Source organism: Mauremys reevesii, linkage group 1 (genome assembly GCF_016161935.1).
Source record: "Mauremys reevesii isolate NIE-2019 linkage group 1, ASM1616193v1, whole genome shotgun sequence".
NCBI lineage: Eukaryota > Metazoa > Chordata > Testudines > Geoemydidae > Mauremys > Mauremys reevesii.
The window spans coordinates 189,288,257-189,300,745 of record NC_052623.1 but is presented as its reverse complement, the minus strand read 5'-3'; the positions used below and the strand labels follow the sequence as shown (position 1 = coordinate 189,300,745).

General features: G+C 47.5%; 1 protein-coding gene across 2 annotated transcripts in view; it reads left to right on the top strand.

Annotated features, from left to right (window-relative positions):
* Positions 1 to 12,489, top strand: part of IGSF3 (immunoglobulin superfamily member 3) — a 150,561-nt gene that overhangs the window by 91,592 nt on the left and 46,480 nt on the right. For both annotated transcript variants that reach the window (XM_039546063.1, XM_039546072.1), the window contains exons 4-6: positions 5,010 to 5,420; positions 7,093 to 7,482; positions 9,262 to 9,663. In XM_039546063.1, the coding sequence (XP_039401997.1) occupies positions 5,010 to 5,420; positions 7,093 to 7,482; positions 9,262 to 9,663 (1,203 nt within the window). The remainder of the gene's footprint in view (positions 1 to 5,009; positions 5,421 to 7,092; positions 7,483 to 9,261; positions 9,664 to 12,489) is intronic.

Genomic DNA, 12,489 nt, shown 5'->3' with positions numbered 1-12,489 from the left:
AGCTACATCATCCCTCATGGCTCTCATTTTAGAGTGGTGAGGGCTGATGAAGTCCATTAAGGCAAACTGTAAAGCTAGCCTCAGAGCAGAGGTAAGCACGGATTTCTGCACAGAATGACCCCAGGAATAGTGTCCTTCCAATTATTCTCATACTACTGCAAACTCTTTTGATGTCCATGACGTCACAGAGTGTTGCACTGTGGGACATCTCTGGTGGTCACAGAAGGGTGAGCAGTTTTCAGGGGCTAAGAACTAAATGTTAAATCTTTGTGCCAGTTGTATTATGCTGTGGTTAATAAGGTGACTCAGCCTATGTCTGTGCCCTCTAAATTGGTGTTCGGATTACAGTTCATCTTGAACAGCTTGGTTGTATCTTGCTAGCACAGCCTGAGAGATCAGGGAGGAGGTTAGTAAATCTGAGATGGGATTGTTGTGGGGCAGCAGGATGTAATGGGCCAGATGGGAACTGAACTCACATTAATTCCCCAGTATTCCTCAGGCAGAGAGTGGTTTCCAAGGAGTAGGGAAGAAAGGTTATGTTTTGGCTAAATAGTCCTTGCTTAGCACTTGGCAAACTCAGACCCATCCATGCTATATGGAATATGCAGCCATGGACCTGGGATAGTGTCCTAGAGTACATACCACTTTTACACTGTGTTTGTCAAAGATCTTGAAGATTAGTAAAAACGTTAAGTAATTATATTGCAGAAGACTGGAGGTGATGGTGGTTGTCAGTTTATTTGTATTACAATAGCACCCATAGACCACCAACTGAGATCAGGCCCCCAGCGTGCTAGGCACTTCATGCACACAGTAAGGAGAGTCCCTGCCCTGGACAGCAAAGTGTGGGAGGGAAAATGGAATCGCAGAAAGGTGAAGTGAGTTGCCCACAGTCACCCGCAGGAAATATGAGTTCAATACCTGGTTCTGCCTCTGACCTGCCTCCAAGTCCAGTGTCTTGTCCACCAACCTACGCTGCTTCTAGAGTTGCATTATCCTCATTTTACAGAGGGGGAAGTTGAGGTTTATTGATTTGCCTAAATCCATAAAATGTTGGTAAATTCCCGGTTTCCCTCTGGTGTGCAGATCACATGGTCGCACCTCATTTTGTAGATGACTTATCTTTTGTGGAGTCCCGAGAGAAAATGTGGAAGAATGGCCATTCTGGTGGCCATAGCTCCATCAGTACCGAGCCAATGTCTCAGCATGGGACGAGAGGCGCTGCTGCAGATGGGGTTGGTAGCAAAATACATGATATTCTTCTCTTCTGAGATTAATATCCGAGAGATGCCATGGTCTTGTGATTTAAGCACAGGCAGTAGAGCCAGGAACTCATATGTAATCCCAGTTCTGCAACTAACTTTGTTGTGAGACCTTAAACTAGTCTCTTAACCTCTCAGTGGCTCAGTTTCCTAGCTGTGAAATAGGGTTAATGTTTTATCCCACAGAGGGCTAATATTTACACTTCTGTGGAGTGTTTAGATGCTTTTGTGAATGGAGTTTGTTTCCAGATTTATTGGGAAGAGATGGATATTTTTATCCAAATGCAAGAGAAGCTAAAGCATTTGTCTCAGCAGCACTCCTCATCTTTAAAGTCGGGCAGAGGGGCTTTACCAGAATCTCTTGCCTAGACACAATTCTTGCAGAAATCTTGACACCACCTAGTGGCAGCTCCTATTATTACACTGGTTCTCAAACTTTTCCATAATATGGACCGTGTCTTTGAGAGTGCCTCAGGGACCATCTCCCTTCCTCTCCGTGGTTTATATACCTCCTGATGTTAACTACCGGCATGGAAAATATTAGGGAGCACTGTATTTTTAGCTGTCTTGCTTTTTTTCCAATAAAAAAACTGACACTGTCTACTCTAGCAATTCCAAGCATCTTTTGGCTCCAGAATGGCAGTAGGAGATCTCAATCAGTTTGATTAATCTCTCTGTCCATGCTCCTTTGTACACACTTCTCTGCTGCCTAGCCCCTCTTTCCTCTCTTGCCTGGTCCTTGTCCTCCCTCCCTGTGCACATGATTTTCTGCTGCCTTTCTCTCTTGGGCATGCTGCCCAGCCACCTGGTCTTGTATTCTTCCCTGCTCCCCTTAATATGCTGCCCAGCTGCCTTGTCGCTGTGTCCTGCCTTTATTCCCTCACCATTGTTCCTCACTGCAGCATTCTTGTTGGAATCAGGTCCATTGATGTTCTGGCTTAATAAACAACGGACGCACATGGTCCTAGAAGTGCCCTGTATTGTCCTTTTCCCATTGATGTTAAATGCAACAGTAGCTTCAAGTGTGGTTACTAATATAAAAGTTTAGCATCCGTCTTTTTTTACACATCACCTGTTTTTTTTTCAGTGGGAGATCTGCTGTAGTGTATGGGGAGAGCATGACCCAAACTTTATAGACCCAGCCCGTGCACCCTAACTGAGTGTAATCTGGCTCACTTCGCGGAATGAGCGACTCCTGTATGTTAGGACTTGCAGTGGCTTTCACTAAGCCATGGTCCACACTACAAATTTGTCAGTATAAGCACGTCGCTTAGGAATGTGGAAAATCCCCAACCCTGAGCAACATGTAGACAGCGCTGTGTGAACGGGAGGGCTTCTTCCATCAACATAGCTACTGCTTCGCGGGCAGGTGGGAGGTACACTGATGGCATCAACGGAAGTAGTGTCTTCTCTAAGCAGCTGCGTCGTAAGTGCAGACAAGCCCTCATAGGCAGGGAGTGGAATAGCAGTGTATTTAGCTGGTCAGGATTGAGGTGCATTGGCAAAGTTGTATGGGGACTCAAGAATGTCGTAATGGGGGGTATGCAGAGCCCTCGAAGCTCAGTGATGGATGTGTTATAAATATGGAAATACCTAGGTAAAGGAAGGACTAGGGAAAGTGATAACATGAGGTACTGCAGTGGTCACAGTTAGTGGAGAAGTGTCCTGTGCTTTTTTCTCAAAACCATTTCCACTCCTTGATCTGTATCCCTTGGAGGCCAGTGTAGCAAAGCTATCCTCCTTTGAGGCAGCACAGCAGGAAGGAGACTTGAGCAAGATGACAATCAGATTTAATTTATTTAATAATATAAAACAGTTACAAGAGAGCCCCAGTACTGCAGGGCAGAGACAAGGAACTGAGCTGCTCTGGAAATTTATTCAGATGGGTTTTAAATGAGAAATTTAAATCTCATCAAGAAAGAGTGGTGAATAAGTTAGTTGCTGCCTGTCATGGTCATTGCTGAGCTTAAAGGCAAGGGGAAACCGACTAATTCACTCTCAGACACCTGGGTAGGACAGGACTTGAAAAATCTGTCGGACACCTGCTACCTAATGGGCAATGTGTGAGAAAATAATGGGAGGATGGGGGAAGAGGGTCAGCATTGCTGCTGATATCCCGGGGCAGTGACCTGGTAAGAAAGGGATTTCTACCATGGTACTGTCCCTGTTTGTGGGGCTTCTATTTTCATAAGTCCCTGGCTAGTAAATAGTCGATGACTGTGGAAGCACCTCCCCTCTCCCTGCTGGACAGGAGACGTTCTCTCTCCCTCACTTTCTCCACCTCCTTGCTAATCCCTCCCCTTTCTCATTATTTGAGTCCTCACCCACAGATAACTTCAGTGTCTGACTGGTTGCAACTCACAGTATTGGCCGTAGAACTGGCCAGACACATGTTAATTTCACTCTGCTGGTACTTATGAAAGCTATGAGCAGCAGCAGAGTCACTGGTGCTGCCCATCTGTAGGCTCCAGAAGATAACTCTGTTACCACTCTGCCTTTTGTTCATCTTTGGTACTTTGCTTTTGCAGACAGTCTAGAAACCTTTCCCTTTTTAAAACAGGATCGTGTCAACTTGAAATAGTCTGTTTCTAAAAAATGAATTCAAAAGTAGATGTAAGTACTAATATGATACCCCTGCATTGCCTTGCATGTTTTTGTGCTTTTGAGCTTGGCATTAATGCCGCTTCAAATCCAGTGGTCTTCTCCCATCTCCCTCATGCCTTTGGCATACAGGGAAAGGAGGGCCAGGAGAGGTGTGGGAGAAATTTTGTTGTTAAGTAGCCAGAAGATGTGGGTTCTGTGCAAACAGATTTTTCTCTCTCCAAGTTGGACTCTTTGCCTGTTTTGTTAATTATCTTTCCCTCTCTCTGGTTCTCCCTGTGTTTCCCTCTCATGGCTAATCTTTGTTGTAGAAATAGATAGTGGTGAAATGACTCCTGTTTTTTAATGGGATACATGGCATTTATTTCCTGTCCATTTGCTAAATCAACTTGACATGTGTCTAATAGCCTTATTGCCAATTCCCTGATGTCTGTCTGTCTGAGGAGGACACAGGCAGTTGACTATTGTGTGGTTGCACTGCTGCCCTCAGAGGAGCCAGCGTCCTCTAAATGCAGTAACGCCATTTTGCTGAGGGAGTTAAAATGTGGACAGACATAAATAAGGGAGAGAAGAATTGTCTCCTGACTTTTTTTAAGAGGGGAAAATTGAAAGATCTTAAATATGTCTACTTGGCCAAACAATGACTTATAGGGGGCAAAGGCCCTAGCAATGATGTATAAATATTTTGAGAGGGGGGAGTGATTATTAAGGGTGGTCCAGAGGTGTATGACAAAGAGTGAAGGCATGGAATTAAGAGGACAACGTAGGCTGCATCTGATAAGTGCCCTCGACAGTAAGTAGGATCTATTAAGCTACGCGACAGTAACCCAAGGGAAGTGATAGAAGGCCCCTCTGTATGGTAGCTTGGGGGCATTTAGCAGTAGACTAAACGAAGCACCAGAAAGTATGCTGTCAGTAACAATCTGCATGGGCTGAAGGCTTTGGGGAGGACTAGATGTGGCCTAATAGGGCTTTCCATCTCTAATGTCTGAGTCACTGGAACTGTAAATAGAAACCTTCTTCCCAGTGCTCCTTTAAAGAATCCAGCCTTTAGTCGCTCCCTTGGCTCAGAGGTTTCTTAATGCCGCTACTGCTAAAGATTTGTTTTTTCTCATCTCCTCCCTGTCTTCATTCTCTTTATTGCAGTTATTCCAGACTCCTTGCGGGTGACCTCAGTTCCACAGACACTAAACAAAGTGGAGCGCGACTCTCTGGAGCTGAAATGCGAAGTGTCTAAGAGTACAGCCCAACACAGTCACCTCTCCATCTCCTGGTACCGCCAGAAAGTGGGCGAGCCTCCAGTGGAGGTGATCTCCCTGAGCCGCGACTTCGTCCTGCGGGCGGGCAGCACCTACGCGCAGAGGCAGGCCACCGGCGATGTCCGCCTAGACAAGGTGGGAGAGACCACTTCCAAGCTCACAGTCTACAACCTCCAGCCATTGGACCAGGGCGAGTTCTACTGCGAGGCAACTGAGTGGATCCAGGACCCTGACAAGTCCTGGTACGCCATGACCCGCAAGCGCTCCGAGGGCACCACCGTCAACATCCAAGCTACTGGTTAGTATTTGCAGGGTTTTCTTTCTCTTGGACAGGTATCAGGAGGAGCAGTGGGTGCTGCAATAAGGGAGAGAGCGGGGAATGTGTGAGAGTTCCACTTACAAGAGACTTCTCAGGTATTGAGCAGGCCAGTGGGTGACTAGCTCAGCCTTCCTTGCCTTGCTGCCTGTGTGTGCTGCTATCAGGCAAGTTTGGTTTGGCTACAGAAGAGTATCCTTAGGAAAGTCATGAAAGCCCTCTTGCTAGAGTCATTCTTAACACTAGACAGGAGAAAGCCATGGATGTTGTGGGCCTTGGCTACCTCCAAATCCAGCTCTCTCCCTGTGCTTTGTCACAGTGTGTTTAATCATCTGAGGTGATCTTGTTAACAGTTTCCTGGGAGGAACCTCAGGTGACCAGTGGCAGAACATTCTCAAGAGGGTCACCAGAACAGCTTTGTTGCTGGTAGGAAGGACAGATGTCAATAGATGTGCTGTAATAGTGATCCATTCCCTGTCACCCATTCCCAGCTTCTGGCAAACAAAGGCCTCCAAAAACAGGCCTCCTATCATGCTATGTTTCCTACTGCAAGTGGCTAATCTCTTTGGCCTGTGTCCTTGGAGTGTCCAGAGACCTCCCACTCCCCAGGAGTGCACTCCTCTCACTAGTGAGGCTTGGGCTCTGCACCAATGTTCCCTTCTGCAGGATTTCTCAATTATAGAACATCCTAGGGTTGCAGGTGTTTGGTTTTCGACCGGAACGTCCAGTTGAAGAGACACCCTGTTGGCTCCGGTCAGCACTGCTGACCGGGCCGTTAAAAGTCTGGTTGGTGGCACAGAGGGGCTGTGGCAGGCTCCCTGCCTGCCCTGGCCCTGTACAGCTCCCAGAAACAGCAGCATGTCCCCTCTCCAGCTCCTAGGTGTAGGGGCAGCCAGGGGACTATGCGTGCTGGACCCACCCCAAGTGCCAGCTCTCCACCTCCCATTGCCCGGGAACTGCAGCCAATGGGGACTGTGAGGATAGCGCCGGCGGATGGGATAGCACGCAGAGCTGTCTGGCCACACCTCTGCGTAGGAGCTGGAGAGGGGACATGCTGCTGCTTCCGGAAGCTGCCTGACATAAGTGTCGGCCGGACCCGGCACCCCCTCTTGTGTCCTAACCCCCTGCCCCCTGCTCTGATCCCAGTTTCTGAAAAACAGAACTGTACTCACTTCAAAGGGGTGTCTGTACAGTTTTATATAAGGGTTCAGGGTAATTGAGAGAGTATATTTTGGAGTCATTCTTCTGACCATAACAGCACTTCTAATATAAAAACGCTGAGAAGAAATGAGCTATTCCTCCTCTCCCCTACTCCTGGTTTAACTGTGTTTGCAGCTTTTGCACACCAAGCAGCTGGCTGCTTCTCCTCCTGAGAGTGAGATGAACTGTGTTCTCCCAGGCAGCAATTGCATGCACTGTACACCCCTGCTTAAGTACTGTGTTGACTGTATGTTAATGGCAGAGGTAACAGGGAGGGACGCAGGGGCATGAAAGCAGTGTACATGTGGGACGGGGGGGGGTGGGGGTGGCTGAGAAGTGGGTTAAAATGAAGCATGGAAGTGTCCTGCCACCCAGTCTGGCTCTTGGGTGAGGGTCCCCTCCAAAGATGCAGTGCTGCAGTGACGCTGCTGCGCGTTGGTCTGTCTCTCTCCAGATAAGGAGTTCAGTGTCCGGTTGGAGACAGAGAAGCGGACGTACACAGTGGGTGAGCCTGTGGAGTTCCGGTGTATCTTGGAGGCACAGAACGTCCCAGAACGCTACTTCTCCATCTCGTGGGCCTTCAACAGCTCCCTGATTGCCAGCCTGGGGCCCAACGCCGTGCCTGTCCTCAACAGTGACTTTGCCCAGCGCGAGGCGCTGGGGCAGCTCAAGGTAGCCAAGGAGAGCGACAATGTCTTTGTTCTAAAGATCTACCGCCTCCGCCTGGAGGACAGCGGCAAATACAACTGCCGGGTGACGGAGCGGGAGAAGACGGTGACAGGGGACTTCATTGATAAGGAGAGCAAGCGGCCGAAGAACACGCCCATCACGGTCTTGCCCCTCAGTAAGTAGAGACTGGCATGCTCCTGCATGGTGCTGTGTCTGTGTGCGCCCTCCCATGCAAAGCAGACTGCCTGAGAAACTTAGCTGTGGTCACCTGCGGTGGGACCTCAACCGGAGAAGTTTATGCACAGTGAAGGCTTGTTTGGTGTGGCTTAGAAACCCAGCTAGAAAGATCTTCAAAGGCCGGGGAGGGAGGTATCCACTACTCAGGTTCTTAGGCTGGAAAAATTGGCCCTTGCCTTGGTGTTTGCCCCAGGTTGTAGTTCTTACTTTGATAGCAGAGAAGGGAGTATGGGATCTTTGCTGGAAACCTTGTCTTTATTGTCCCACTCTTCCCACCTCCCAGCAGGAATATGGGAACTTTAAGATGTTATCCCATCTTAAAAGGCTGAATTGGGAGTGCTGCTGGTCCCAAACCAGCTCCCAGTTCATCCGGGAAGCAGCCCAGCCACTGGAAATATGTTAGTGCCTACTGCTCAGATGCCCCTGCTTTGGTGCTCTTGCAGGAGATCCCATCAGCTCCTCAGATCGGAGGGGATGTGCCCTAGGCCAAGAAGCAGAAACAACTGCATCCTTCCCAAGCCACCATTGGCTCTTTAGCACAAAGATCCAACTCTGTCACTGGATGCTTCACTCAGCCAGCCTAGTGAAAACATTCTTGTCTGACCCTGTTTGAACTCCTTGTGTGTGTTGGAGGGAGTGTGATAAATACAGAAAAGACAGGACAAGAAGAGCTATCTCTCTGATTCATTCATTTCCTTTGTCTTTCTCTTTCTCTCCAACTCAGATAACTTTGATGTGACAAGCCACGCAAGTATCATCAAAGTTAACCCAACAATATATATTGAGCAAACAAAGGAGTAGCTAAAAAAGGCTTTTGTGTAATTTTTACCTCCCATTTATTAACCTTGTAGTGAGATGCAGCTTGTTCTGAAGCCATTTGTCCTGAAGTAAGGGTCAATTGTAGTCCTTTACTTTCTTAGCATAGACTCTCATTCATTTGGGATTAAAAATTACACTAGCTAGAAGTCCTGGATTGGACTGATGCCTAAAAAGTAGCACTTCTAGACTAGAACTGTAACAGATTACAAGTGTGAGATTTCATAACCACCAGTGCTAGAAACAAACTAACAGGACTTAATGTTTTTTTCAAAGGTGCTAAGCATCTGCAACTCCCACAAAAAGCAGTGGGCGTACCAGCACTTGGCACCTGTGAAAATCAAGCCATACCTCTTTATATCTCTTGAAACTTCAAGATCCCACTTTTCTGATGGCATAAAGCATTGATAATGAGCTCTAGTAGTTTGTGAGAGAACGGCTGTGAAAACTGGGTAGGAATTGGAAATGGCAAGATGATGATCAGAATTCTGTGATTGTTGTAAATCAATGGATTGGAAGCCTTTTGGCAGGACAGGAGTTACAGTACCAGGAGTAACACCTGTGCTTTCAGCACATTCCTCTTCTACGGTCTTGTCCTGGACCTGTGATCAGAAGACGTTGTGACTCATCACAGGCAATAATGGGACAGATTTTCAAAGTTTGGCCCTCCCCTAGCTTAGGCACACAAGTCCCTCAATAGCAAGTCACTGCCCATGTGCATGCTTTGGATATTTGCACACACACACACACGTTAGCCACACACAGATCCAATGTGTGTGTGGTTTCATGCACCTAAGTTTGGAAGAACTCCTTCCCAAGTCTCTACCTTTCTTGAATATTGGCAAATGGATGAGTATAATCATCTCTTCCATGTACACATGTTTCTTTTCTGTCTCTTTAGAGACCAGCATCTCCGTGGAGATGACCAACAATGCCAGCAATGTCCTAGAAGGGGAGAGCCTGCGCTTTGGCTGCAGTGTGCGCTCGGGATTTGGGCCCCAAAGCCATCTCTCCGTCACCTGGCAACTTGTGGACAAGCAGAACAGGCGCAGTGATGTTGTGCGGCTGGATCGAGACGGCACGCTGCAGCCGGGTCCCTCTTACTCAGAACGTAGCAGCTATGGGGGCATCCAGATGGAGCAGGTGCAGCCAGGCTCCTTCACCCTGGAGATCTTCAACAGTGTCAAGGCAGATGAGGGCCACTATGAGTGCCGTGTGACAGAGTGGACACGGACGCAAGATGGGGAGTGGCAGATGATTGGGGAGCGGCACACTAGCATGCCCGTATCCATCACTGCTCTGGGTGAGTACCAGTGGCACTGTGGTGTCTGTGCAATGCTTTCCAGCACCTCACCCTCATGGGGTTTTGATTACAGCAAGTCAGGAGGTGGTCGCAGGCAGTGCTGGCTTGTGTTGTATGGCTTCAGAGCTAAGAGTTAGAGGGAGGGGCATGCTTCTGGTGGGAGAAGCTTGTTTGAGTGGGAATCAATGTGCCTGTAGACAGCTTCGCTGTAGGAGTGCAGCACGTCACATTACCCAGGAACTCCAGCGTGTGGCATTAGAGAGACAGAGTGGGAAATGGCACTTCTGTAACACTTTGTGAACATTAAGCCTCCCGACTTCTTTGTGGACTAGGTAAATATTATCTCCACTCTCCAGATGAGGAAGGTGAAGTGCAGGGAGACTGTGAACCTGACTCTCGGAAATTCTGAGCACCTACAACTCCATCAGATGTTGGCAGGAGCTGCCCTTTGCACATCTGAAAATCAGGCCCTCGGCGACTGGCCCAAGGCCACACAGTTGAGTCTATTAGCCAAATCTATGAGCCTGGGACTAGAACCCAGGAGTCCTGATTGCTGGTGCCCTGTTCTCACAACTAATCCCTCTGAGTGTTGAATACAGTAAAAACCACACCGAGGGTATTTTGGCAACTGCATGGATGTAGACTTTCACTGGTATTGTCTAGATCTTGCTATACTAAGTGCCAGACCAGTGCCAAAAATGCCCTGCAGGTCTGAAGAACTAGTGACTGTTCTTGAAAGCCTGATAACCTGAAAAATGCCAGGGCTATAAACAATTGCTGTATGTTGTGATTGGAAAGTTGGGATGGATTCGCAGCTTTCCAGTGCAATACAGTATTAACGAAGACCTTTAAAATCATATCACATTTTGATTAGCATCTTGCTTTTCCCTCCTCCCTTTCAGTTCTGACCTGTTCTTAAGAGTTATTCTGTCTAGAGCTAGAAATCATTGCTTTCGATCTTATACAAGCTGGCAGGAATCCTGGGTAATAAAGCATTAAGGTCAGTTTCTCAGCTGGTGTAAATCAGCATCGCTGAGAATCAGCTGAAGATATTAATTTGTATTTTGTGTAGTCTGGTGAAGCCGGCAGCTAATTTCATGCCAGAATTGAAGAGTAGGGGGAGAGGGATGCAGGGGGAAGTTAGCAAGATGGTAATTGGAATGACCTAGTTCTAAAATGTGTGTGTCACGTTCATTAATTCATTCTACTTGTTGAAAGTTAGCTGTGTAAAACTTCCCAGTAGTTCCAGAAAATGCAATTAAAAATTAATAAATTGACCTTCCACTGCAGTTCCCTCTTCCAGAGAAATCTCAGATTGACAGGTCATAACTAGTTCCTATTTATATAACCAAGAGGTGTTACTACAGCCCAATAAAATTTGAAGGAGAAAATGTCCGACATCCTTTTGCTAAGTCTGATTTCTCCCCCCCCTTAATATTTGTGAAGTGCATTGTGATACTTGAATGGCATGTGCTAAAGAGGGTAGTGTTTTTTATTACTACAGCCAGAGACTAAAAGCCTCTGAACACATGAGGGTCCTGCCACTTTGCGGAGTGCTAGGGATCTTGGCCCCTGCAAGCCATTGGGGAATAGCTGTCCTCTGATGATGTGTACATGGGCAGAGTTGTGTTAAGGGTGCTCCTAGAGCTGGAATAGTAAGGAATGCTGCATATGGGAGCTAAGGGGCCACAGGGAAAGCTGTGAGGAGTCCCAGAGCTTGAAATAGTGTGTGTGCTGCAGGCCACAATTGAAGTGTTCTTGGTAGATCAATGTGGGGGAGAGGGGAAAAGCTTTCACAAAATCTGCAGAGAGAGAGACACTGTGGCGGGGGTAGTCTTCCCCCAGTTACTAAAATAGTCTCCTCTCTGCTTAGCAAGGATCATAGTTCTTTGATCCTAAGTCAGTGAACAAATCAAGTGTACTGCTTTCTACAGAGCCCTGGGCTCATTCATCGGATCAGGAACTGATGAGGGGAGAAAACGTGGCATTGAAGGAAGCCCCACGTCCCCGTCCCCACCCTTTGTATTTTGTCAGGGCAATTGGTTGCTGTAAAAGAAAGCTGTTTGCTTGTTAACTTGGATGTAATGTACACATGAGAGTTGAGAGCCAGAGAATGCAGATCTGGTTCCTGCATGGCAGTCGAGAAATCCTTTCGTAATACCCTTAGTCTGGGCAAAGGAGCATGTCTGCACTACAGCTTCTAGAGCAGCCACGACAGCGGTGCAGCTGTGCTGTTGTAGTGTAGACACTTCCTACATCAACAGAAGGGATTTTCTGCCACCTCTCTGAAAGGTGATAGCTGAGCCAATGGCAGAATTCTTCTCTCAATGTAGCTGCATCTATTCTGGGGGCTAGGCCAATCTAACTATGGCTCACAACATTTTTCACAGCCCTTAGAGACCAAGCTTGGTCCATTTAATTTTTGAATACAGACCAAGCCTAATTTTACAAGACCAGATGACCTTGTAAAAATTAAACCAGCTTTCTACACCTTCAGTCTCTGGCACTAGGGTCTGACGTCTTGGCTATGCTCTGGACTGGGCCTGATATGTACTTCCCTGGGTAGGGTGGTTGCCATGCTTTATGTGGTGATGAGATGCAAAGATCTTGCAATGCGGGCAGCTCACTGGGCCTCTTCCTCTTCTCCTGGATAATCGTTAAACACATTTCTAAAAGCTTTAATCCCAAAGACTGACCTGTTTTTGCAGTAATTACATGGCCCGGAACCCTGCCATGGTGACGTCTTTTGATTATTAGGATTCCTGAGCCCACTTGCTATAAGTGTGCAGAGATCTCAGTGGCTGCTCTGTGGCAAGGCTGGCATGT